Source organism: Bos indicus, chromosome X (genome assembly GCF_029378745.1).
Source record: "Bos indicus isolate NIAB-ARS_2022 breed Sahiwal x Tharparkar chromosome X, NIAB-ARS_B.indTharparkar_mat_pri_1.0, whole genome shotgun sequence".
Taxonomy (NCBI): domain Eukaryota; kingdom Metazoa; phylum Chordata; class Mammalia; order Artiodactyla; family Bovidae; genus Bos; species Bos indicus.
The window spans coordinates 3,283,519-3,310,748 of NC_091789.1; the positions used below are offsets into that span (position 1 = coordinate 3,283,519).

At 49.1% G+C, this 27,230-nt stretch overlaps 1 protein-coding gene across 3 annotated transcripts in view; it reads left to right on the forward strand.

Annotated features, from left to right (window-relative positions):
* Nucleotides 1–4,054: 4,054 nt before the first annotated feature.
* The window catches only part of LONRF3 (LON peptidase N-terminal domain and ring finger 3), a 39,695-nt gene continuing 16,519 nt past the window's right edge, over nucleotides 4,055–27,230 (forward strand). The window contains exons 1-6 of one of the 3 annotated variants that reach the window (XM_070784107.1): nucleotides 4,055–5,314; nucleotides 8,000–8,118; nucleotides 11,651–11,773; nucleotides 15,898–16,053; nucleotides 18,219–18,483; nucleotides 19,233–19,323. In XM_070784107.1, the coding sequence (XP_070640208.1) occupies nucleotides 4,498–5,314; nucleotides 8,000–8,118; nucleotides 11,651–11,773; nucleotides 15,898–16,053; nucleotides 18,219–18,483; nucleotides 19,233–19,323 (1,571 nt within the window). In that variant the 5' untranslated portion in view covers nucleotides 4,055–4,497. Of the gene's footprint in view, nucleotides 5,315–5,370; nucleotides 6,664–7,999; nucleotides 8,119–11,650; nucleotides 11,774–15,897; nucleotides 16,054–18,218; nucleotides 18,484–19,232; nucleotides 19,324–27,230 lie in introns of those variants that run through there. The other 2 variants (XM_070784109.1, XM_070784108.1) reach the window with 2 other exon arrangements.

A 27,230-nucleotide genomic window follows, 5' to 3' on the forward strand; every position in this document is an offset into this window, starting at 1 on the left:
ATTTCTTATTTATTTGGGAGGGGTTCTGTGTCCTTTGGAAGCTTTCTGGTCACATGGAAAGAACTTTAAACAAAGAGGCAAGAGCCCTAGCTTCCAATCTTGGCACTGTCACAAACTCCCATTGTGACCTGCAACAAGTCGCCTGCCTTCTCTAGCCCTCGGTCCCTCACTTGAGAAACCAGGACTGATATATAAGTTTCTTTCAGCTCTGGATTTTTTTCACTACTGTGGTTAGCCAGGGGCAGCCTTTGTCGTGTCAACATCCTTAATGTCTACCATGCCTTTTTTTTTTTTTTTCCTGTAAGAAGTATGTCATTGATGGATCACTCCCAGTTTATAAAATGAGAAACTCAACTAAAGAACAAGTAAATACTTTGGCCAAGCTTCCACCCCTAGTGTGTGTGTGGGGGGAGGGGATGCGGGGCAGGGGTTGCTCATTCCTCACTGCAGCTCCCTGGCTACGGCTGGATTCTTCCCTTCCAGAGCTGTTACCAGTCTTTCCCAAGTGTAGGACTGCCCACCCTCTTTGTGAACAATCCAGGGCCAAGGTGTGACATAGACCAGCTGGGTTTCCTCTTGTCCCTCTGCTCACTGCTATCTAGGGCCAGAATGTCCACTGCAATGTTCAGTACGATCTGTTTCCATGTTGTTCCCTGAGGAGGAGATGAAGGACATGAGGCCAGTCCTTGCCCCCTAGCCAGCATGGGGAAAGCTGTGCTACCATATGTAAGGGAAGCCCTGGGAGCCAAGTGCCTGGTTCAGAGAAGATGCTCAACAAATTTGTTAAAAGAGGTGAAAACTGTCAACGTTTTAACTTTTTAATTTTAAGGAAGGGAAAGCCTTTCTTCAATGAAATCATCCCCGAAGCTCACTAGGTGAAACTGGTGAATGCCCAGTTGCCCCAGTTGAGGGGAGCTGGAGTCAAGCCCTGCCTGCTCTCTCCTCTGGGCCCCAGAGAGGATCCTCAGAGCTCAGGTGGGAAACTTGCTGTGAGTAAGCTGAAAAGAAGGGACAGATCAATTCGTGGGCTTTTTCCTGGTTAACCTTAGCTAGGAGGGGATCCTGGCCAAAAAAAATAAAATAAAATTGGAAGTTTGAAGGATCCAGCCCTCTAAAGAGAATATTCGCATCTGAAAAAGAGTCATCCATTTCTCCTCTCTCCTTAGCGTCATCAAGTTCTAGGAACTTCAGTTATTAAGGGCAGAGGAGAAGAAGTTTTGAGTAGATTTGTTTAAGTTGGTTCACCAATGAATATCAATGGAATTGTTTAAACAAAGAAGGAAAGAGAAGCATTGTGGTAATGTTTTCCAGTGTTTAATAGAAACCCATTTGGTGTCATCCTGCAGGCAGTCTTGATTTGAAAATACAATGTAAAACTCTCATGGAGTCTGGTGAGTGGATGGTTCTGCCTTTTGCACCATTGCTCCCTGTAGTTTGAACAATCCTAACTTCATGGTTAGCCATGGGCACCCACAGCTTCCCAGAGGGGCTACCTAATGAGAGCATCTCTATTCCAAGTCTGCAGGCCTGCCTGACTTGGCCTTCTCCTTGTCTCTCCACCCATGACAGGTAAGGGAGGGAAGCCAACTCAGGGGATGCTGACTTGTCAAGGTGGTCCAGGGAACAAAGCACACCCCAAATCTGCATCTGGAAGACAATTTTGGATAACCAATATCTAGTTTTAAAACTTGTCAAAGAGATATAATTCTTGAATTAAGAGGTTTTCATTATTATCCATCTCATGGCCCTTTCATATGAATCTCTTTACCTGCCCCACAGACTATCCCACCTCACAGGTGCCAGAAGAGGCAAGCAGATAATTAATACTGGGAATCCTGCTACAGACTGTGTCCTCCACCTGAATTCATATGTTGAAACATAATCCCCCATGTGATGGTATTTAGAGATGCAGCCTTTGAGAGGTGATTAGGTCATGAGGCTGGAGCCCTCATGAATGTGATTCGTGCACTTAGAAAAGACCTCACAGAGATCCTTGCCCTTTCCACCATGTGAAGTTAGCACAAAGACAACTGGCTTGAGTCAGGACAATGATTCTTACCAGACGGTGGATCTGCCAGCACTTTGATCTTGGACTTCCCAGCCTCCATAAATGAATTTCTCTATAAGAAATACTTCTTTTATTTGTAAACCACCCAGTCTATGACATTGTGTAATAGCAGCCTGAACAGACTAAGATGGACCCCATTGAATAACAGGGGAAACTGAAAGATAAAAGGAGCTCCCCTTAGACAGCGAGTCAAGAGGAGCCCCATATTCTCCACAATTGCCTGGCACAGACCTCTCCTCTGCCTCCTGGCCAGTCCCCTGACTTCCCTAGCTTCAAAATCTGGCTCAAGCCTGACCTTGAAAAAGAGGACAGCCATCTAATCACCTGCCCTTCCACCAGTACTGCTGACTTCACCCCCTTGTCCAAGCCACCACCTCCTGTAGCATCTGGACTAGTCTTTTGTACTTAATTAGTTGAGTCGGGTATCATGACATCTAGTCTTAGGATAGAAGGCACTCAAGGTTCAAGGGGAACTTGGTCATTAGGACCAAGAGCTTGTCAAGGTAAAACCTTGTGGGAGGACTGGCCCAAAGTCTCACATCAAGTTATGACAAAGCCAGGGCTGCTAGCCAAGTTTTCCTATGTGTGCCTTCTTGGCTATATCCTGAGTTCCTCGGTTTCTTTTCTTGGTCCCCTCCTGCTATGTGCCCGTGTCCCTTCTCCCCTTTGACCCTCTCCCCCTGAACTGTCTGAGAGGGAGACTCTAAGGATTGCTGCACAGTACCTGTTCTCTGGGACCTTGGGGTTGACTCAAGGGGGATTAAAGAGTGGAAACAAACATAGCCTGGATGGATCCTGTGGTTCTTAGCTCTGCAACATAACCTGTCATTCTTGACATTGGTTCAGAAGCCAAAACGTTGCCTCTCAGAGTCTTAGATCACTTACCCAAGGTCATTCAGCTCAGAAACGGTCATAGCAGAAGCCCATTGTATGTCCTCAGGCCTATGGGACAGCACTCTTCCCCAGACACCGCTCCAGGCAATATCCAGGGCACGATGACTCCCGAGGCGCACTGAGCCAGAAGCGAGCCCAGACCCCCACCTCCCTGCTCGGTGTAGCGGGACCCCAGGGGAAGTGCGTTATTCCTTTAAGTCTCTGAGCCTGTCTGCTTATTTGTGCTTTTGGCTCCCTTCCGAAGTGTGGGGGCGGGAGGGAGACACAGTGTGGGCGGTTCACTCTGGCCTTCTGCAAGTAAGCGGGGCACCCTCGACACAGTAAGCCAAGCACTTAGGCTGTGCGCAGCCCCCTGTCCCCCCCCACCCCCACCCCACTGTGACGTGCCAGTGTCAGAACTCTCCGTTCTGGAGCAGCGGACCTGGTGGCAGCTGAGCCGGCCGCTGGAGCGCGCCGGGACTCGCAGACTTTCTCCTGAGCCGCGCTCTGGGTTCCTGTCTTCCCCTCGCGGTTCTCCCACGCCCCCAGAATACCCACTGACCCAGCAGGCCTTGTGCTCGCGGCCGCGCCCATCCAGCCGGTGGCCCCCAGGGCCTGGGCGCCGGCCGCCCGCCCAGGCGCAGGTTCCATCGCTGGAGGGGAGAGAGGTGAAGAAGCAGGGCGCGCGGGGGGCCTCCTCCCGGTCCGGGCCGGCTAGCGCATCTTCTCCGCTTGTTCTTTCCGCTCTGCGAGCGCAGCCAAAGTGCTGAGCCCGCCGGGCCCGCTGCTCGGAGTCACTCGCAGCACAGGAGACCAAGCGCCCTCGGATAACCACACTTACTACCTTTGGGGGATTCCCTGGGGAAGGTGGCCGGGGACCCCGCATGAGAGGAGCTGGGGCAGGGACCCAGGTGAAGGGCTGCCCCGAACACTCCCAAGGTGCTTCCGTTCGCAGACAGCCGCTGTCGCCCCTGGGAGCGCAAACCTCCTAAGAACCTAAAGACCTGGAGGACTGTGCTTCTCGAGCGGGGAGGGGGCAGTTAGTGAGCGGCTGGCGGAGACCTGTTTGCTGACGGCTTTGAAGGTGGGATGGAGTAGGGTTTGGAGACGGAGAAGCCCAAGAGTAGACACTGGTGCTTTTTGTTGTTGTTGTTTCTTCTTCTTCTTCACTTTTCCAAAAAGGAACCACATCGCGAGGGGAGAAATAAGACAGAGTGTAAACACAAACAACCGCAAAAAGAAGCCAAGAAAAGCGAAGCCAAAAGAAGCAAGCGCAACACTGTTACAAAACTGTCTGGTTTTGTAACAATCGCCCCGCCGCCGGCCAATGAGAGGCGAGGCGGCGCATCACGTGGTGCCGTTTTATATAACACTTTGCTGAGACAAGACAGTTATTAGGCGGCGCGGGGCGGCCGGCATGGAGCTCGCGGAGGCGCGGCAGGGACCGGCGCGCGGCAGAGCGGCGGCGGTGGCAGCCCCGATTCCCTCCAGCCGCCGCTCCCAGCTCCGCGTTCCCGGCCCCTAGACGCCTCTTCTCCACGCGTGTCCCTCTCCCTATGGATTCATTTCAGGCTGGACAGATGCTGAGCTTGCCCGCCGAGCTCGGCAGCAACAACTTAGAGCTGGAGGAACCGGCAGCATCAGCGGCCCGCGGAGACACGGGCCCCCACCCGGAGGCGGCTGCAGAAGGCCCCGCACCTCTACCGACTCGGCCGCCAGAGCAGGAGCAGCCTCCGAGGGCCTCGACGCCGGAGTGCAAAGTCCTGCTCACGCAGGCCGACGCCCTGGCGTCTGGGGGGCGCCTCCGAGAAGCCCTCGAGGTGTACCGACAGCTCTCCGAGCGGCAGCAGTTGGTGGCCGAGCAGCTGGAGCAGCTGGTGCGCTGCCTGGCCGAGAACGTCCCGCAAGCTGAGGAGCCGGCGCCGGAGCCCCCAGACGGGAGCCGCGCTGGGAGCTGTGCGCTGGCGGCGGAAGAAGCAGGGGCGGTGACAGCCGCCGAGGCCACCGAGGTGTGGGATGGCTTCAAGTGCCGGAAGTGCCATGGATTTCTCTCAGACCCCGTGTCCTTGTCCTGCGGCCACACCTTTTGTAAACTGTGCCTGGAACGCGGGCGGGCAGCCGATCGGCGCTGTGCGCTCTGCGGCGTCAAACTCTCCGCGTTGATGGTGACCACCGGGCGGGCGCGCGGGACCCGGCGGGCTGGGCAGCAGGCGCCGCCGCCGCTGCGGGTCAACGTGGTGCTCAGTGGCCTCCTTGGCAAGTTGTTCCCGGGCCCAGCTCGGGCGTCGCAACTCCGGCACGAGGGCAACCGGCTGTACCGCGAGCGCCAGGTGGAGGCGGCCCTGCTGAAGTACAACGAGGCAGTTAGGCTGGGTGAGCCCACCGTACCGCCGGGGCCGGGGCGGGCCGGGGCTGGATCCGGGAGGGGAGCTGAGGGTGACTCCGGCGGAGGAGGGCGCGCAGACCGTGGGATGGACCGCGACTGGAGTGGGGGCGGGGAACTCTGGAGTTCCCTCTCCGACTTTTTCTCTGTGTCTGCCCCTTTTCTGGGTCTCTGTGTGTCTCCCTGCTCTTCGTCTTATGTCTCCTGTGAGCTCGTGTGTTCCTGCGTGTCTCAGTCCCTGCTTCTCTTTGTGTCACTCTGTTTCCTCTGTCTTTTCCTTTCTCTCCGCATCTTTGTCACTCTGGCTCTTGGTTGGTGTCACCGTCTCTGTTTCTCGGGCTCGCCTTCTCCTTCTCCCTCTGCGTGCCGCAGCCCCTCTTACACCTGCCCGCACCTTGCAAATCGGGAGGTGAACTTCGCACCCTTCCCACTGGCGCGCCGGGGCCCCTGCGCTCCAGACTGCCGGGGATGTTCTGTCGGCGCCTGTGTCTGCCGCTCCCTCCCGGTCCGGGGCCGCCCTGCCGGCCGGGAGTTGTCCCTTCCGGGGCCGCGGTGGGGTGGGTCCGGCATGGAATTAGGTCAGGAGAGCACTGGTTGCATAAGGGCCGCGAGCGGCCCGGGCCGGGCGGCCCCTCCTCCGCGCGGGCGGGCGGGATTGTGTAACGGCTGAGGTAACCGAAGTGGGCCACGCTCGCCTCGGAAACCATCCCGGGAGCGTGTGCGGGCGGGGGGGGGAGGCGGCGGGCAGGAGCTCTCGCGCCCCGCTGCCCTGTGACTCATTGTCACCGCTTCCTATCACACGGTCCTCGGCTGAAATAGATGCCCTCCCCGTCCCCCCTCCCGCGCCGCCTGCCCGCAGCCTGCGCCCTCGCTTCGAACCCTAGCCCTCCAGCCCAGAGGGCGACGGGCCAGGCGACGGCTCAGGGATCCCTGAGGACACTGGACTGACTGCCAAGGGGACCGCCTCTGCCCAGCTTTTCCGTGCCGCCTGAGGATGGGTGGGTGGGCTCTGCGGCCTCAAGGGCAAAGTGGGCAGCCCCACGCCGCTGGCCGCACTAGGGCGCCTGAGTTCCCTTAGGCAACGACTACCCCAACCCCCCACGTCTGGACCCAGGAAGTGGCCGCCCAGCGACGAGCGACGGGTATTGCCCAGCTCGGGCCGGCTGCCAGGAGCTCAGCGGTGGGGCGCGGTGTCTGGCGAGGCGTGCCAGGGAGAAGGCGACAGGGTTGGGCAGACAGGGTTCTGGGATCCGAGGGTGCCCTGAGCCCTGCTTGGACGGTGAAGGAGGGGATGGGCTGCAGTCTCCACGTGTTGAATCTTCACCCGACCTTGCAACAGGTAATGGGGGAGGGGGAAGAATGAAGGTGGACTGGGGAACACTGGCACCCCCCAACCCCCGACGCATGTGCCCAAACAGAGCACCTTGTCAGCTGCCACCAGGCTGGCTTGTGCTGCAGGAAATGAACAGAGGAGGCTGTAAACTCTTAACTGATGTCTTCAGAGCAAGTAATGGGCACCCACGCAAACCTTCTGCACACTCCTGGGGGAAAACAACAACAAAGCCTGTTCCCACAGCAGAAGCTGGAGCCCAGTCTGTAGGGAAGAGCAGGGCAGTATGAAGGAGACAGGTAGAGCCTGCTGAAGCCCAGATCTCAAAGGAAGGTTCCATTCCTGATCGAATCCAGGTCTCCGGCATTGCCGGCAGATTCTTTACCAGCTGAGCCACAAGGAAAGCCCCAGCTGCCCCTTAAGAGCCAGGAAAGCCCTTTCCTTCCCTCTTCCTCCTCTGTCTTGGTTACTGTCATCACTTTTCCCTGGGGGTTCATCCTTGGACCACCAGAGAATCCAGGGGCCTCCCCAACAAAGAGTATCGTTGTGCTAGAAAGTGGCCAGTCTCTCTCTCTATTATTTTAAGTGCTATACTGTACTTCAGAAAAAAAGGAACCTGTCTCTTACCCCAGATTCAAAGTCTGTCAAGGTAGCAATGACTCTACCAGCTAGCTAGGCTTTGAGCAGATGCCTTCAGCTCTCAAACTTGATTTTCCTTGAAGATTGGGTTGCTTGAACCAGATGATCTCTAAAGGCCTTTCCAGCCCTGGGTCTACCGATTTAGAGTATTGATGAGAGCCAACCTCACTTTATTCCCAGAAGCCTTGTTCCAGCCCATTTATATCTGCCCATCTATAATGAGATGATGGAGCCTTGCAAATGCATTTCTGTTTTCTTAAGAGAAACTTCATATGTGTTGGGGTTTGTAGACAAAGATGTTGCTGATAAGACTAACTTGGACTTGTCTTCCTGGTGGCAAGAATGGGGATCACATCCAGCCACCACCTTCTCCCTCTCCCCTGGCCTGTTTCCTTGTGGGCAATACCTCACTCAGAAGCTAGGCTGCCAGTTCCTAGCCACAGCCATGAAGCAGGGCGCCAGAATTTGCTCTGTGTCAGAACTGCTAATCACTACTGACCCCACAGGCCCTCTAAGGAACTGCTTGAGAGAGGGGGGATAATGACTTCTTTACAGTTGGGAAAGCTCAGACCCAGAGTGGCTGGGGGTGTGGTAGGCAGGGCAATACTAGGGCTGGAGATTAAGTTTACTCTTTTGGGTCCTTACTAGAGAAGTCCTAGATAACTTGCCATTTTGCTCAAGGTTTTTTTTCCTCTCATTTTGGCAGCTCCAAATGACCATTTGCTTTACAGCAACCGGTCTCAAATTTATTTCACCTTGGAGTCTCATGAGGACGCATTGCATGATGCCGAAATAGCATGTAAGCTCCGCCCCATGGGGTTTAAGGTGAGTGTGGGATGAGAAGGATGGGAAGGAATTGTAGTGAGGACAGGAAGTGGCAGGGAGGACTGCCACTGGGGGTGGGGGGAAGCGGTGGGTAGGGGCACTAGAGCGCACTCAGAGCAGGGGAAAGGCTCTTCACAGGAGCTGGTGGGGGAGTCCCTTGACAAAGGGTGACTTAGGGGTCTGCGAGAGAGATGAGTTCTGTCCCAATTTGATCTTAGACTGATGACTTGCAAAGCAGCCTGGAATTTGTGATTCTTTAGAACTTGAACTTGGGAGCCAGACTGCCCGAGTTTCTGTCCTAGCCCTGCTACTTTTACTAGCTGTGTGGCCTTGGCCAAATTACTTAACCTCCTTGTGCTTCATCTCCTCACCTATAAAATGAAGATATTCAAAGCATCTACTTAACAGGGGGAGACTACCTGTTGTGAGGACTACATGAGCTAATGCAGGCAGATACTTAGAACAATGCCCGGCATATAGCATTGTATGTATTTGCCAACATCAGCATCATCACCATTATTTTCCCATGACACTAGAGAGAGGAGGGGAAGAGAAACATTGCAGTTTGGTTCTGCCATCTTAAGTCCTTAATGTAGTCAGTCAGCCTGCTGCTTTCCCTAAACATGTAGGTCACATGAGGGTGTGGGGTGGGAGTGGGGAGGGGAGAAAGACAGGTTCAGCCTCTCTCAAGATGCCAGGATGCACAATGTCACTTCCTGCATCTGTGTCCGGCCTCCTTCAGGACTAGCCTTCAGCCACATGTCTATAGTTGGTTTAGAAGATTAGATTTGAGCCTGGACTCTATACCTGCAAGCTGAGTGACCATGGGGAAGTCACTTCACTCTCAGAACCCTAGGCGTCCTTGTTTGCAAAACATAGATCTTGCTTTCTGCCGTAATCACCTTGCAGGGGGGCAGTGCTGGTTCCAGGTCAGCTTGACCAAGAGTCTGTTCTGTGAACCATAACATTGGGTTTTGGTGTAGTGCTCTCTCTACGCAGCCCCAGGATGATGTCCCAGGATGATGTCCTCTGAAACCCACTTCATCCAAGGCCAAGTCCATAATCCCTTATCTGAATCCCATAGGGCTGGATATGTTCAGAATCCAGAATGTTTCCAATTTCACTAAGACCAGGTATCAGCTCCGGACAGTGCCCCATAGTCAAACACAATAATATTTCTGCAGCATATTACATGAAAATTCACACTAAATGGGAAGAAGACTGTAACACATATCGTTTTAGATCAAGATTTGCCACCTAATGACTTTTGATGTCAAGCCTATGAAAATGTTGGATTATCAGCCTTTTTTTTGGATTTGGGGAACTTCAGATAAAACACTGGGGAGCTGCATACTGGGGTCATTAATGTCAGAGTGAATCTCATACTCTTTCATAAGAAAGTTTTCATGCGTGATGATAGATTAGTATATCCTCTTTCCCAAGGAACACGTTTACGGTTTATTCAAACTCATCAATGTCTTAACCAAAAGGAACTTCACTGGGAGTATTTCAGGCCTTGTAGCAGTGCAGGCCAGTGAGCTACCTGGGGTTAAGAGGACGTCTCTTGTAACTGTTTTTGCTCCCATTCTAAACCATATCGGGGCAGGGACCTCGATAGTGCAGTGGGAAACAGGGCTAAGTAAGCAGTGGACCATTTTGGATGAAATGGGAAAAGTGACTTACCCAGTGAAGGAAGAGTTGGTGAAAATATTAAACAGAAGTTCATTTTCCCTAAGTGCTGGGTTAAGCAGAGAGGCAGTGATGATAGAACTTTATGGACTTGGGAATTGAAGGAAGACTGGAACTGATGCTTCTGATTCAAAGCCACCTCACACCCCAGTTTATGGATTTCCCACCATTTCTTTATGCAACGCTCCTATGAGAGGTGTTCACTTCATTCATCCCTATTCCAGCCACCCAGCCAGGGCTGGAACTCTCCTGCAAGCGTGACAACTGAGCTGGCTGCCCTGAGCAGGTGGAGTATATGGGTTGCTACTTGGTGTGATTGGTCAGATCCCCAAAACTGCCAGTCTCCCAGCACTTAACACCCTCTAGCCACCTTGAAATGTCAGGCAGGCCTTTCTCCAGAGGGCTCTGGCAAGCACTGCTGGGAGCATCCAGCTCCAGAAGGAGGGGGAGGGCACAATTCGAGGAGAGGCCCCCAAGAGGCTTGGAGCAGGGGCCACTGCTCAAGAAGGCAGATTCTGGCTGGCTCCTGTAAGCCAGGCCCAAGCCAGGAGGCACCAGGGCCCACAGAGGCATGTCTGAAGGGGAGGTCCATGTATTAGAGTGCCCAGCAGCCACAACCCGGATTGTTGCCTTCCCTAAGTTAGACTCGGGGTCAGCATGTAGGCAAAGGCCTGGGGAGCAGGCCACTGAGGGGCAGCCTCTAAGCCAAGCTGCCAGGCATGGAGAGAAGACAACCCTCTTCTCACTTCTCTTCTTTCTCCCCCATCTTCCCCAGGATGCTCCTCTCCTACCCTTTAAGGGTTCTCCCCCAGGGCAGTTTGACTTGGACCCTGAGAAACACTAAAATTTCTTATACGATTTCAAGATGTGGTGAGGGAGCAGACATGAGCTGAGTTCACTGGAGCCAAAGCATTTGTGCAGCCCCTGGTTAGCGTTCAGAAGGGCTTGGTGGGGAAGCTCCCAGTGCTAGTTCCAGCTTTGCCACTAGCTGCCTTCAAGGTCTTAGAGAGGTCACATGGCTTGGCTCACTTGGGCCTCCTCTAATAAGTGATCACTGAGTGTGGGTGGTCACTCAGCCAGTAACATGGACTAGGTCTCTGCTTGACAGACTGGTTAACAGGAAGGCCCATCCAGGCAGGTCCTGAAAGCTGGTTAGTGTGACCTCAGATGGGAGTTCTTGCTACATCTGATGCCTCCTCCAATACAATCGTGGGGCAGGGGGTGGGGGGTGGTGGTAGTATGGCACAGTGGTTGTGAATCTGGTCTTCTATATCAGTCATTCCCAGGCTGTCAATCTGATTCCACAATTTTCCAGCCAGGTTACTTCAGGCAAGTCACTTCTCTGGGTCTCAGTTTTATTTTCTTGAAAATGGGCTTCAGAACAATTGCCTACACCAGCAGTCCCCAACCTATTTGGCACCAGGGACTGGTTTCATGGAAGACAAATTTTCCACAGATGTTGGGGGGTGTGGGGGGAGATGGTTTGGGAATGGTTCAAGTGCACTACATTTATTATGCTGCCACTGATCTGACAGGAGAAGGAGCTCAGGCAGAAATGCGAGTGATGGGGAGCATCTGTAAATATGGATGAAGCTTTGCTTGCTCGCCTGCCGCTCACCTCCTAATGTGTGGCCCAGTTCCTAACAGGCCACAGACTGGTACCGGTACAGTGGCCTAGGGGTTGGAGAGCCCTGGCTTACACAATAAGGCTGTGGATAACATAGTCCTTTTAAAGCCCTCACATGACAGTGAACACCCAGGAAGTAATTTAGCTGATGTTATGAATGATAGCAATGTCAAGAGGTGGAGAAGAATGGGACTGAATGTTCATGTTTTCTTCCAGGCACACTTCAGAAAAGCGCAAGCCTTAGCCACCCTTGGCAAGGTGGAGGAAGCGCTAAGAGAGTTTCTATATTGTGTATCCCTCGATGGAAGGAACAAAAGAGCAAGAGCTGAAGCCCAAAGGGTGAGTTGAGATGACGTCAGGTCCAGCTGCCCAATGGGCTTCCAGCCCTCTGTCCTCTCCAGGGCAGGGAGTGAGGGAACTGTGCTCCCTAGGGTTGGGGGTCCAGAGTGGATGGTTTCCTGGGTTAAGGGGACAGGAGCAAGACACAGGTGCCAGTTGATGACCCAGAAACACCATCCTTTTGGCACATACAATCAGATTGAGCAGTTCTTACATTTCTGTAGGAGCCTGTGAGGAATGTGCTTGATTCTTTGACTCAGGGTCTGGGTGGTCAGTAAGAATACAAACAAAAAAAATAAAACCAAATAAGTTAACGTGGAGATGGAGGCCCACGGAGGAGACTCCAGCTGTTGGCCAGAGATCCCGGGTGTGAGGCAGTTTTAGAACTTTCCTTGGGCTGAGTCACAGCTTCACCAGCCACACAGGGTGGCCAGCTCCTCACAAGGGGTGTTGGGTCCCATCTGCCTTGCCATATGCAGAACTGCAACCTTCAGCTTCTTTGCTAGAAATGAAACACATATGTGATATAAGTTGGGGACCATTACACTATAATCCAATCATCCCAACTCTTGAGTCGCTGGAGGATGTGGTTGTTATTTTTTTTTTTTTTAACTGCATGAGATACTAGGCACATTAGTGAATGCTCAAGCAACCTCAATTCGTAGACTTTGTTTCTTATTGTTCTGCAGTGTGCTCTCTCAGTGTCTGGCTTGTTGGCCTGGCAATGGGATGTTGACAGTCAGTGGGGACTTCTGCTATGCTTGTGCCCCACCCCCTGTTCACCACCGCGCCCTAGGTGCCTCTGTCCCAGGGTGCTTTGGCAGAGCAGTGGATGAAGAAAGGGAGCAAGAGACAGGACTGGTTTCTGAAGGCTCCAGAAAGGAATCTTCAGCAAAATCATTGAACTAGGGGCAGCTGAGCACCGGAGGTTCTGGGAAGTTACTTTGGGCTGGTTAGTAGGAGCTAACCAGCTGTTGGCTGGTGGCAGGGAATTGCTCCAAGCTGTGGACCCTTCCCCAAATCTTAACTGTAGTCCACAGTGTGAGTAATAGTAATAATGACTAGCATTTATTGAGCGTTTCTTGTGCACTGGGCACTGTTCTGTGGACTTTATGGGGAAGCTATAATTAAATCCCCACAACGTCCCTATGAGAGTAGGTACTATCATTTATCCCTATGTTACAGATGAAACAGATGAGGAAGCTGAGGCTTGGTGCCTTTCCTGAGGTCATGAACCTAATGATCGGTGGAAGAGCAACCAAACCCAACTCCTCCTGCTTCCAGAGTCTGCCTTGTGAGCTGCTCCACTATCCTACTGGCCCGGGAGGCTGAGTCAGGAGTCTCAGCACCCACTGCTGAGACTGGGGGAGAGGAGCAGTGGGGTTATCCAGCTCTGGGATGTATGCACAAAGGTGGTTAGAAGAACAGAGTATGCAAAGACCAACAGAGGCAGGTGTGGATCTGGGAGACAGTGATTTCTTTACTCTCATTTGTCCATTTCCCAGTTGGCCTGAGAGGCTCTTGGTGTCATCATTTGGGTTGATCCTCTTTCCCACCCACTTTATAGACCACCTAGTATCATTTCCCAGGTGGCTGAGTGGTAAAGAATCGGCCTGCCAATGCAGGACATGCAGGTTCGATCCCTGGGTTGGGAAGATTCCCTGGAGGAGAAATGACAACCCACTCCAGTATTCTTGCCTGGGGAATCCTATGGACAGAGGAGCCTAACAGGCTACAGCCCATGCGATCAAGAAGAGTTGGACACGACTGAAACAACTTAGCATGTAAGCATGCATGCAGTGTCATTTCCACAGCTGCCTTAATGGGATGGGGCAAGAACTGTGCTAAGCTCTGGAGACCCAAAGAGGCATAAGCCACAGTCTCAGGCCTCCAGGACCTTACACTCTTGCACTGGTTCTATAATGTGATATAAATGCCAGATAATACAATCGAACATTTGCCTGTGATGAGTGTTCCAGAGTTCTGAAGCTAAGGTGAGAATTTAGAGGCAAATTTCGATGGCGGGAGTTGAGGACATGGCACTTAGTTAAGAACGCTGAGGACCCTCTGTGCTTGTTTGCTGGGTTGTTCCCCTCTCCAGGGATAAAGATGTGACAGAGATGGTCCAGGTTCACTTGCCATGAATTAGCTGCCCTTGTCACTTACAGGCCTGGGTTTCTTTTTAATGTTTGTCTTTACTTCAGATTCTTTTTGGACTTCTTGGCCCACTTGGGCCTTTTCAAGGCTGACGCTGAAGTGAAGTTGACTTCCATTAGTATGTGGAATGCTCATTTTCACTGAGAGTTGACCCCAACTTTTGTTTTCCAAGGCCACTGGGAAGGCCTTCAATGAGGTCTTAGGTAGCGGAAGAGGAAGCTCAGTGCTGCTGTTCCTTTGCCTAGTTTCCTTCGAGCTTCCCTCTCTGCCTCGCTTCCCCTCCCACCACACTCTGCCCTCGTATCCTTGTACCTGGGGGTTTCCCTATGGCTTGCTACTTCTCTCTGGGGGAGAATTCCAGGGGGGAGTGCTTCAGAGGTGGTTCCTGGTGGGTCACTCAGAGCCCCCTGAGAGCCCAGTTTGGCTCCAGTAAAGGAGGAGTCTCTGAAAGCTGGCATTTACAGCCCTGGTCAGTGTGAGAACCTCCCATCTCATTCCTACACCAACTTAGAATTGGAAGGAAACAGAGACATCTGTCATCTGGGGACTTTGGGCCTGAACCCTAGGCATCTCTCTGGGCCCTAGGATGGCTAGTGTCTTAACTCAGTTCCGTCCAGTGTGATGAGTATTTACTGGACATTAGTCGTGTGCCCTCCAGAAACAGAGCATCTGTAGAGAGCAAGACTTACATTTGCAATGCAATTTGAGGCTAACACCAGACTGGGGAGGGTGAGGCACTATCTTCTGGTGCAGTTGAGAACACGGAATGATGGGAGAGATCAGAGAGACTGGAGGAAGAGAAGATGGGAGACCTGGAGCTGAGCCTTGAAGGATGAGCAAGGCTTAGCCGCATGGAAAGTGCTGGCATCAGAAGAAACATCATGAGGAACTGCTGGGGCCCAGTAAGGAAAGAAATCAAACTGGAGAGAGTTTGATCCCAGTTTCGGTCAGATTCCCCTGATCAGTTAATACCCTGTTCCCTAGAGGAAGGGGTAGGGCACCCTTTAGTTGGTCTCAGCAGAAAACATGTGAATATATTTTAGAAGCAAGTGACCTGCCTTCCTGGGTTATGTGTTACATACAAAAATACCTATGTATACAGATAATTGGCACTTTATCACAGGAGAGAACTGAAGCAAGGATGCGGGTGGTTGATGGGGCAGCCTCCACTAGATCATGCATCTTTGACTCCCAGTCCCTTCTGGATCTTTTATCTGCCCCACCCCCATTCCCAGCTTATCCAGTTGCAAAGGAAGCCAACCATAGACTAGACCAGCCTGCCGCCCCCCACCTCCACCCCAATCATTGAAGTGACTTGACATTCTCTGGAAAGTGAAGGCTAGAAAGTAGGAAGAGAGGCTGGGAGAAGAGGGAAGAAGACTTGGCTCTGCTTTTACAAACACATCACTGCTGAAGGGATTCAAGATCCAGGGCTGATGGTCGGGGAGGAGAGGCAGGACAGGCAGACAGGGAGGGAAGAAATACAGAGGAACCTTGGTGACATTTGTTGCCTTCTACCCAGGGGGGCATCTCGGACACGACTCCAGGTCCCCCAGCTGATGTTGGGCTCCTGCCTTCTCCTCGGCCTCTTTCCTCCTAGACAGGTTTTGAAATCCCCCTGCAGATCTTTCTGTGGAAGGGTAGCAGCGGAGTGGTGTAACTGGCTAGGGAGACAAAGGCAGATCTGTAGTGCCTTTTCAAAATTCAGATTCCTGGCCACACTTCAGACCCAGGGGAGCCAGGCATGGGAACTTGGAACCTGGAAGTCTCATAAACTTCCCAGGTGATTCTGATGAGCCGAAGGAGGATCCCTGCCCCACTGTGTTGGGGTCTTTGGTCCAAGGCTTCCTCCCTGGGGTTTTGCCCCACAAGCTGTACCCTTTGTCCCTTCCTGCCCTCCCACCCCTGCCCTTCACCCAAGCACCTGTAGAAACTTAAGTAGTGAAGTCTTCTGTTTTATGTCCCAGCTTCTCCTTAGTTTCTTTACACCATCATTCCCGGGGGCCTCTCAGGAACATTCTCCCGATATACTGAAGCTGTTGGCACCTCACCTTAGATTAAAGGAACACGTAGAGTCATTGGCTACTGAAGGCACCATCCATAATCTACCAAAGTTGTCACAGGTAAAACTCCACTCACCCAGCTCGCTCCTGATGCTTCGTTTGGCTGTTTTGTGGGCAAACATGGAGAGTAAGCCCTCACCCTCCTACTTTGTTTGGTTCCCGAGAAAGAAGAAATAGAGTTGCTAGTGGCTGTCTTCTTTGCTGAAAGGCTATTTAAAGATAAAACTGGATTTCAGGCAGGGGCCCAGGTTGATGATTTATTATGTTCAATTTTCAATTCTTTATCAGGTCCAGTTGAGAGAGGTGACAGAACTAGGAAGGCCCACTTCCCCAGGAGCCATTCGGTTGGGGTGAGCTTAGGGGCAGAGCCTGGGAAGAGGGCCTGACAGCCCCTCCTGTCCTACTTTTTGTTTGTTCAAGCTGCTGGTCTTTGAGTACCAGCTGAGTTCCTTGTGCAAAGACATCTCCATTTGATCCCCAAGTGGAGGTCATTTCATATTCCTGCACTGTGTCTTACACGTAAGTAGACTTCCAGCACATATGTGGAGCCGGGGAGAGGGAAGCAACTTAGAAAGTGTTAACTTTCTGGGATTTGAGTCTTTGAAAACCATGGTCTCCAGGCCCCAACTTTCCAAGCAGAGGGCAAGCGGGCAGAAGCTGGGGCTCAGAAGCACAGATACGTAGACAGAGGCGGGCTCTGAAGATCTAGGCAGCTCGAAGCACCTGCCTGCGTGCTATCCATGCCCTGTGTTCCTCCCCTGTGTGTGAGCCCTAGGCTCTCCATGGCTTCTTGGTTCTCTGACAGGTGAAAATCTTATATTTCCCTGACCTCTTTCCCTGCTCTGGAGAATGAACAAAATGCAGTGCCTGACTCAAAAAGGCTGGGTGGTGGGGGCGGGGGGGGTGATGGGCAGAACTTAGAGTATATCCTGAAATCAAAGCAGTGCTACATGCTAAGTCACTCAGTCGTGTCCAACTCTTTGCGACCCCATGGACTGTAGCCAGCCAGTCTCCTCTGTCCATGGGATCCCTCCTGGGGATCTTCCCCACCCAGGGATCAAAGCTGCATCTCTTATGTCTCCTGCATTGGCAGGCGGGTTCTTTACCACTAGCACCACCTACATTTCAATACTTCTTTGAGATCATTATTACCGAATTGAGAACCATAATACTGAACCCAAGTACCTGGAGTGACTTCTAATTGCAGCCCAATTAGAAATGAAGAAAAAAAGCACCCCTGGCTTTCTTGTATGACGAAGCTGAGGAGTAGGGACTGGGTTTCTACCCAAACTTTGCCTTGCAAAGCACTGTTCTGTGTAGACTCTGACAAGGGCTCATGGAAAGCTGAGGATGCGGCAGTGCCATAGTGCTGATAAAACCCTGAACTCCCCAGGTTAGAGACTCAGAAAAGTCTTTTCCTCCTCACCTCATCATTTTCTCCCAGCTGTGCACTCCCCATTTTTCATCTATCTACCAGGGTTTTTTTTTGTTGTTGTTGTTGTTTTTTTTTTTTTTTTTTTATTGGAGTTGGAGGGAACACAACAATCTGAACATTTTGACCCATACACTTTGAATGTAGAGAGAGGGGTTCTCCACGTAAAACTGCATAAACACTTTGTCATTGGATTTTTTTTTTCTCCTGGACAAAAATTCTTGAAAAGGCTAGAGATGTTATTGATCATTTTGCCAGATGATCTTGTCTCTTTTTCAGACTTTTTGCCCAAAATCTAGTGAAAGGATTCATTTGTTCCTAGTTCCTTTGACCAGTATAACATAGCTCTGGAGTGTGAGGGCATTTGGTAGGCCTGTGAACACACCTGCACCAGAACCTTCCCGAAAGTTCTTTGGAAGCTGGATGTGGGACTGGAGGATGGCTGGGAATGGCAGTGAGGGTGAGAGGAAGGGCCGAGTGGCAGGATCTACCCTCACTGCACTGCATGCCTTGGTGTCCCTCAGGTGGTGACTGGGGACTGACTGGAGAGGAGTGGAGACCGGCACTGCACTTGGCATCTTGCCTTCACTGCTGCCCAAGGACTGTCTCCCTGCATGCCTTACTCTGCCCCATCTGGGCCTTCTGTGCCCTATGACTGCCGCCCAGTTAAGCTACCTGTCCTCTACATGGTCAGGACTGGGCAGTGTTTTCTCCTCGTCCCTTCTGGAGACAATTATCAGAGGACAATGTTGGGCCCCAGTAGATTCTGATGTTTGGCTCTTTCTTCCTCCAGGAAACGCCCGAGCGCCCACATTGTTCCAGTCAGGAGGGGGCAGCAGCCAGGGGCCAGGGGGGCAGCCTGATGAACCCAGTCACAGTGACAGGGGATGGGCCGCAGGACCACACGGAAGACTCGGTTGGAGCAGAGGAGGAGAAGGGGGTCGCTGCCTCTTCCCAAGCTGCCTCCATTAAGACTGGCAAATGCCAGGAGAAGAAAAGGAAGCACTGCCAAATTGAACCCCAAGACCCAGAGAGGCCTAATAAAGCGTCTAAGCCAGGTGCAGACTCTACCCAGGGAGTTGGGGGCTTGGAAGGGAGCCCGGGCTCAGCAGTGTGTGGAGGCTTCTACCCTCCACACGATGGCTCCTCTGCTCTGCCACTTCTAGGGTGGCTGTGGGGTTTCTGTGAGAGCAAGCAGTTCCTAGCATCCTGCCAGTGCCCCATATGAATTATAAGGGAAAGCCAGGGCTTATGGGCAAGCATAGTGTCAATAATGACATCTCACGCCCTTGATGGTGTCACTTCCTTCCAGGCCAGCCTCTCTGCACCCCCTTCCCCATTCTGGGGAAGTCAGACCCGGGCAGTTCCATCACGCCTCATCCTGCTCGTTCCCAGTCATGTCCCCGTAGGTAGGCATCTGAGAAGCAGCAGCTGCAGCTTGGTATCTTTCCAAGAGTGGCTGCCAGTGCCAAGATTCAGTGTCAGCTATGAAGGCCTGGCTCAGTCCGTGGAGTCGTTGCAGCTGTTTGTCAAGAGTGAGGTGCCTGTTCCATTTAAATGAAGCCCCCCCCAGGGCTCCCAGACAATCCCTGACCTACACATTTCTTTCTTTGGGGCTGCTGGAAGCCTCCACATGCCTGTATCAGGGTACCCCATTCTCAGTGGCTCACTTGGCCACTAAATCAATTCTCGGGGAGGTGATGAGAGTGGCTGACTGAAAAAAAATATTTGGGTTCTTTGGCCTTAGAAGTGCTGTCTTGTGACACCAAGGTTGGTTCCCCTCTGACTTCTGCTCTCTACATCACAGATCCTTCCACTGACCCCAGGGCCAGGCCTGCGCTCAGTGTCCCGCTGGCATCTTTTGACGCCTCTGACCTTGAATGCTCCCTCTGTATGAGGTATGTGAGGTGCCCTGTCGCTTACTGCCCGAGAGGTCTTCCCCTCTGGTGTCTGCACCTCTCTGCTAGTGACCTATGGCTTGGTTGGTTAGCACAGAAAAGCATGCTTCTAACAAAATGGAAGTCACATTGACTGTCACACGGGTGAGCTTGTGTCCCTTGTTTACGGATCACATGCCCCGCACTCCTGCCTTGGAAATACCTAGAGAGCACGAAGGAAACTGTCTACTCAGAGGTCAAACGGACAGTCCACAGGCTGGATGTCTTTTGTTCAGGCCTCATGGGATTTGGGAGGTTGTTGTTAAGGTGAATGTTTAGAGACAGGACACTCACTCCAGTTGGTCATGGCCCCCCTCCCTTGGCCACTGCCTTCCTCACACATTTGCATCACTTTCCTGGCCTCTATTTAAGTTTGGGACCCTGGAACTAATTTCTACTGGCTACTAGATCAAGATCTCAAAGCAAGAGTGCCAGTGTCAGCCTCACAGGCCTATTCTCTGGAAGCCAAGGAGAGGGCTGGACTCATTTTTGGTCTATACCTGCCTGCGCAGTGGTCAGTAGTGGGCATGTAGGACTTGGCTAAGAGTCTCTCCTCCACCTACTGCCACATTGTCTCAACTTTCTCAGATCTCTAGAGATACATGCCTCCCCCCACCCCCACCCCGAAACATATACAAATAGGAAACTGCTGCAGTCATGGTCTGCAAAAACAAATGACTTTCACTTGTTTCATTTCACAACCCTGGCTTTGTGGCTAAGAGGAGGTCTCCAAAAACAGATGGCCTGGGTTTCCACCCAGGCTGTGCCACTTATTGGCTGTTTGACCTGGAGCAAGTGACTTTCTCCACCACTGTTTTCTCATCAGTAAAACAGAGAACAGTGGTACCTGTTCTATGGTGTTGTTATGATTAATTGCAAAAATCTATTTGAGACACTTAGAAGAGTGCCTGACATATAGTCAGTACTCAGTAAATGTTAACTTTTTTTTCTAGACCAGAGGTTCTTTAGCTTTAGGTCCATTGACCCCTGAGGGGGTTCTGTGTATGGATTCTAGTAGATCTAGGAATTCCCTGATGTTATATGTAAAAGTATGTGTGTGTGTGTAAGAGAGAGAGAGAGTTTTCCAGGACAAGGTCCACAGCTTTCAGTAGATTCTCAAATGTGCCTTCCCCTTGGCAAAAGAGCTCTAAAAGGAGGCTGAGACATTTGCACAAAAGTTGTTAAGATGCCTGAACCAAGACAAGAGATGTCAAGGAAAATCTTTTGGTCCAGCCAACGGAGGCCCCTCAGATGTCTTCTTGCCCTTTACAAGTACATATGCCTTCCATGTCAATCCCAGGCATTTGTCACTGCTCAAAGTGACTTTTCTTGTCCTCTGAATAAAAATGAGTAAGGCAGCTGTTACCTGAACACGTACTTTTCCTTTTTTTCTCTCTCTCTCAAAAAAAAAAAAAAAAAAAGAATTGTCAGATTTGCTTGTAAGCTCAGACAGACTTGATAAGGAATGTAGCAGCACTTGAAGCAAGCCCTGCATATATTGTCAGAGCTCTAGGTGGAGTGGGTTATACCAGCTGTATAACCCGGTCCCTTGTGCCCCCTCCCCATCACAACGATGTAGCAGGTGGGTCAAGCCAGAGCCAAGGTGTGAGACAGACAAGCTCTGCTTTCCAAGCTGAGGTGTGGGCCCCCACAGGTAATGCCATTATGGTGTTCAGGCAGTGATGAGAGCCAGGGTCTTTCAGATGTCAGACTTTGATAGACTTGATTCAGCTTATCCTCCTGGACACGACTCCCGACATCCCGGGGATGCAAAATCAAACATGCAGACTCATCCTGTTTGTGTTTTCCCTGAGGGCTAAGAATTCTGAGGTTGAAGTTCTTTTGTTCCCTTCCGTCTGCTTTCTCCCTTTCATCTTGTTTGTCCCTGATCTCAACAGGGGGCTTCAGAGAAGGGTTAGTAATTTGGTCCAAGAAATAAACACCAAGAGGATAAGACCCCCTTCGAGTTTGCTCACTCTGAGTTGAAAAGCCATTATTTCCCTTATCCTGCCCCTCTGTTCTAAATGAGACTTCAAAGCAGAAACCCATCTTTGCCTGGAGCAGCTATTGTATGGGCTGCTGAGTTACACGGGGGACACTCGGGAGCTGCTTGATGGTGAAAAAAAACCTGCCAAGTCTAGAGAACATTTCTGATCTCAAGGGTCTTAAATCTGGAGCCCTAGTTCAGAAACATGTGGTTCCCCTTCCAGCAGGGCTTGTCTCCAAGTCAGAAATCGTATGTTGACAGAGGCCATTTCAGATACATGCTTTAGTTTGAATTATTGCAGTCTTGAAAAAGTTCCTGTTTCCTGTAGTGTTTTTATTTTTCTAATCATGATTAGAATTATTCTTAGGTTCTGTCATGACTGTCCTGTGTCTTTGGTGGAGAGAGTTTATGGTGAGAGATATTTTCAAGCAATCTGCCAGGTCATGAAACTACACATGTGTACCTCCTGTGCAGGTTTCAAGAATAAAATCCAATGCCGTGGTGCTGTCTTGGTTGAAGACGAGTTAGAGTAGGAATTGATCTGTTGTGAGTCTAGAGAGAAAATCAGGAGTTGCTTATAAATTCCTCAGGGGAAAATGGTGGAAAGAGTGAATGGAACGACCTTTGATGGGTGACCTAAAGAGAAACTTCCCAGTGTCCGAGTCCCCCTTGCTGGACGGAACAAGATCTGCTGGGGGAAGTTGCTCTCTGATTCCAACACCTCAGAACTCTCCTCCTCCGTCTTTAATGACTGCCAATCCTCCCTTGAGATTTACCTGCTCCAGATACCCTTGCCCTGGGGTCACCTCTGGGCCTGCTGTGGAGCAGGAATGCTGGATATTTGAACCAGTTACCTAATGGCCCAGTGGCCCCTTTGTCCATTGAAATGAAAAGCTTTATATTTAACCTAGTTTGAGCTGCTCAAGTAGCTGGGTGTTATGGAGTCAGTTCACTGCTCTCTCTCTCTCTCCCTCCCTCCACCCCTTCCCTCCTCCTTGTTCCCCCTTTGCTCTCATTTGATAGCCACACAAGAGCACAATACAAGGATGTAACTGGTGGGAAAAGATAGCTATTTCCAGACAAGCCAAACATTTTATCCGGGCTGACATCTAACTGAAAGCATTTATTATTACTATTGTTTACTCCATCACCCTGACAATGTAAAATGCTTTCTTGTGAGAAAATCTGGCCCTACACTGATTTATAAATCCCTCCCTGAAGTCTTTTCTGAAATCATTCTAAAGTGATAAATAAAAGGGAGAGGAATTTGAGTATATATTTCTAACTCTATGTCTATATAGAGTTTCTCTCTCGCTCTCTCTGGTGGTGGGGAAGGGAAGGGAGAGAGACAGAGAAGGAGAAAAGGGTGTGTTTGTGTGTGAGTGTGTATCTACATGTACATGGATGGTGTTTGTTCCAAGATCTAGATTCACACACAGTCGTCTCTGTGTCATCTAGTGGAGAAGGAAGATGGGCTTGAGAATCACATGTGACTTCACATCCCAAGTGCTGCTATTTACTAGCTAGCTGTGTGGCCTTGGGCAAGTTATTTAACTTGCCTGAGCCAATTTCCTCCATAGTAAAATAGAGCTAATCCAATTAACTACTGCCTATGACTATATAAAGCTAATTGATATGAAAAACAGCAATGCACACATTCCTGATAGCAAGAGAAATGCATTCCATCTGTTCCCAGTCTCTTTACTCAGTCAGCCTGAATAGAAGTGGGTTGAGTATTGAAAGATGATACATTCTAAGCATCTGAACCTTGAATTATTTCAGAGCAATAATTATGCAGCATCTGTGGCAGCATTCTTGTTTGCGACCACTCGAATCAGGGGCATTTTAATCATAGCTCTTGGTAAGAGTTGCTGTATCCTTTTGTGTCTGCTACATTCATCTGCTCATTAAATGTCAGTAGTTATTGCAATTAACTGGCCAGCTATATCATTATTATTTGTATGTGGATTACATTCTTCAGTGAACAAAAGGCCCAATTTTGAAATTCTCAGGAAAAAATAGTTTTACAGATACAGGTTCATCAATCAGTCTTCATCATTAATGTCATCGAATAATGTATAAAAGGCATTCAGATTAACAGGTTTCAAATTACTGAGGAAATGAGATCGTCTGTCTTGGCTGCTTCTAGTAGTTAGATCACAGCAGTGGTTCACAAAGTCAGCCTGCAAGTCACAGTCTTGAGAAATACTTTAAATTGTGAAATAGATACACTGGGAAAGTACATAAAAATAGGAATGGATTCTCATAAAATACTGTAAAGAGGCTACTCATGCAATCCCTTTCAGCCCAAGAAAGAAAACGTTAATTACCAGGACTCCGGAAGCTGCCCATATGTCACTTCTAAATCACCACCCCCTCCGCCACTGCCCCTAAAATCACTATCTTGAATTTTATCTCTTCTTTTTTTAAAAAAAAAAAAAAAGTCTTACCACTCTTGTGTGTATCTCTAAATAGTGCAATTTCATTTTTTCCTGTTTAAAAATACTTAATGTAAGTTGAATTATCCAGAATGGATTCTTTTGTTGTAACTTCTTTTCCTCGGGATGAAGATTTATCCATGTTATTGCACGTTGGTGAAATTTGTTCATTTTCACTAGTGTATAGTGTGCCATTGTATGAATTTAACAAAATCAGTTATATTCTAGATGGATATTTGGGTTGTTTGTAGTTTAGGGCTATTACAGACAATGCTACTATGAACAGTTTTTATGTCTACTAGTGTATATATGTGTGTGTTAGTTGCTCAGTCATGTCTGACTCTTTGTGAACCCATGGACTGCAGCCTGCTGAGCTCCTCTGTCCGTGGAATTCTCCAGGCAAGAATATACTGGAGTGGGTAGAAGATTCCCTTCTCCAGGGAATCTTCCCAACCAGGGATCGAACCCAGATCTCCTGCATTGCAGCCGTTGCCGAATTCTTTACTGTCTGAGCCACCAAGGAAGTGTATATATAACTCTCCCCATTTTCAGTGGGTTATCTCTCTTTTTCTTACTGACTTGTAGGAGCTCTACGTATGTTCTAAATGTAAATCCTTCATTAGTCACCTTGTTGCAAATATCTTCTCCCACTCTGTGACTTGCCTTTTTGCTCTCTTAATGGCACCTTTCTTTTTTTTTTTTTTTTTCCTGTTAATGGCCTTTAGTTTTTAATTTGGTTTTTCAATTTTTATCAAAGTTGTACATGCATATAGTTTAAGGAAGAAAGCCATTCTATGAGGCTTATTAAATAAAGACATTTTTCAACATGAAAGGTCTCTTAATGGCATCTTTCAATACACTAACAAGTTCTTAAATTTAATATGGTAACAATGATCAATCTTTTCATTTACGGTTAGCATTTGTGTGTGTGTGTGTGTGTTTAGGAAATCTTTTTTTCCCCTTGAGGTCATACAGATATTCTATCTTGTATTCTAAGAGCTTTACTCTTTGTCTTTCACATTCATTTTTACAGCCCACATGGTGTTGCTTTTTGTGTATGGTATGAGAATCAGTCCAACTTCTTTGCCCCCTGCGGATAGCCAACTATCCCAAATAGCACTTATTGAGGATTCTATTTATGTGTGGAAAATCTTCTCTCTGTTTTGAAGTGCCACAGTTTTAAAAATCAAGAATCTGGGTCTGAATCTATTTCTGGGTTTTGTATTCTATTCTACAGATCTGTTTGTTCCTGTGCTAGTCTTACTGCTTTTCAATCAGTACTGTTTTATAATAAATTCTCATAATTTATAATTTATAATATATATATTTATATATATATATATATATAAATATATAATTTATAATAAATTCTCAAAATAAAGTCTGGTAGAGCAAGTTCTCCCACGTTGCTGCTCTTCAAAAGTGTCTTGGCTCTTCTTGGCACTTTGCCTTGCCTTATGAAGTTTAGAAATCAACTTGCCAAGTTCCACAAAAACAAACAAGTGAAATAACCCATTGGGGTCTTTCATTGGGACTTAGTTAGGTCTTCTTTTACTTTCAATGAAATGTTTGCAGTTTCTTACAATAGAGATCTCATGAACTTCTGTTAGATTTATTCCTGGGCACTTGATTTTCTTTTTCATTTTTTGGTTGTCTTTTTGAAAAGATTTTTATTGGAGCATAATTGATTTACAATGTTATGTTAATTTCAACAGCAAAGTGGATCAGTTATACGTATACATATATCCACTCTTTTAAAAATTCTTTTCCCATATAGGCCATTCTAGAGTATTAAGTAGAGTTCCCTCTGCTATACAGTAGGTCCTTGAACACTGTGTGCTGTGTCACTTCAGTCGTGGTCCGACTCTTTGTGACCCTCTGGACTGTAGCCTGCCAGGCTCCACTGTCCGTGGGATTCTCCAGGCAAAAATACTGGAGTGGGTTGCCACTCCTCCAGGGAATCTTGTGACCCAGGGATAGAACTCATGTCTCCTGCATCTTCTGCATTGGCAAGTGGGTTCTTTACCACTAGTGCCACCTGGGAAGCCCCCGGTAGGTCCTTGCTGCTGCTGCTGCTGCGTCACTTCAGTCAGGTCCGACTCTGTGTGACCCCATAGACAGCAGCCCACCAGGCTCCCCTGTCCCCGGGATTCTCCAGGCAAGAACACTGGGGTGGGTTGCCATTTCCTTCTCCAAGGCATGAAAGTGAAAAGGGAAAGTGAAGTCACTCAGTCGTGTCCGACTCTTAGCGACCCCATGGACTGCAGCCTACTAGACTCCTCCGTCCATGGGATTTTCCAGGCAAGAGTACTGGAGTGGGCTGCCATCGCCTTCTCTGCAGTAGGTCCTTATTAGTTATCAATTTTGTATATAGTAGTATGTATATGTCAATCCGAATCTCCCTCCCCACCTTACCCCCTGGTAACCATAATTTTGTTCTCTATGTCTGTGACTCTATTTCTATTTTTTGAATAAGTTCATTTCTACTTTTTTTTTAGATTCCACATTTAAGCGATACCATATTTGTCTTTGTCTGACTTCACTCATGGGCACTTGATTTTCAAAAGCAATTGTAAATGTCATCTTTAAAAAAATCTATTCTCTCATGCTTCTTGTTGGTATGTAGAACTACAGTTGTGTGTATGTGTATTTGTCTAGCATTCTTGCTAATTATCTCAATTCCTATTAATTTTAATAATCATTCTAAGATTCTTTTAGATTTTCTAAGTTCATCATCATACCATTTATGAATAACAACAGCTTTTTTTTCCTTTTCAGTTTTCAGACTTTTTTTTTATCCCTTGCCTTAGTACACTGGTTAGGACCTCCATTAAAGATCTGTTTTTGAAAATTAATTTTACTTTTTGCCCAATTTAGTAACTAAAATTTATTAACTCAGTTAGATACATTAACTACTTTTTAAACACATTGATACTATTTAAAAAGTAGAAAACAGTAAATATATGAAAAACTTCTTCCCAGGTCCAGACCTTTCTTGGCTTGTTAAAAATAACAAATCTCTTGAATTGCAAACTTTATCAAGTGAGACTTTGCCATGTCTGTGTTTTTAAAGTTCCACAGGGGACTCTGATAATTAGGTTTAGAGACCAATGGAGATTTGTCCATGCAAAGGTTAGTAGGATTGTGTAATTCAGTGACTCCCAACTCTGGCTGCACATTAAAACCACCCAGGGAGCTTTAAAAATCCTTATGCCTGGCTCTTACCCTGGACCAACTGATCTGAATCTCTGTAGGTGAGGTCCAGTCTCTATAGTTTTTAAAAGTTCCCCAGGTGATGGGGGAGGGTGGTCTAGGGAGAAGCAAGAGGGAGGGTTTGCCCAGGGACACAAGGAGACATTTGGGGGTGACAAGTATGTTGATTATCTTGATCTTGGAGATGGTTTCATAGGTGTGTACATGTGTCAACACTTATCAAATTGTAC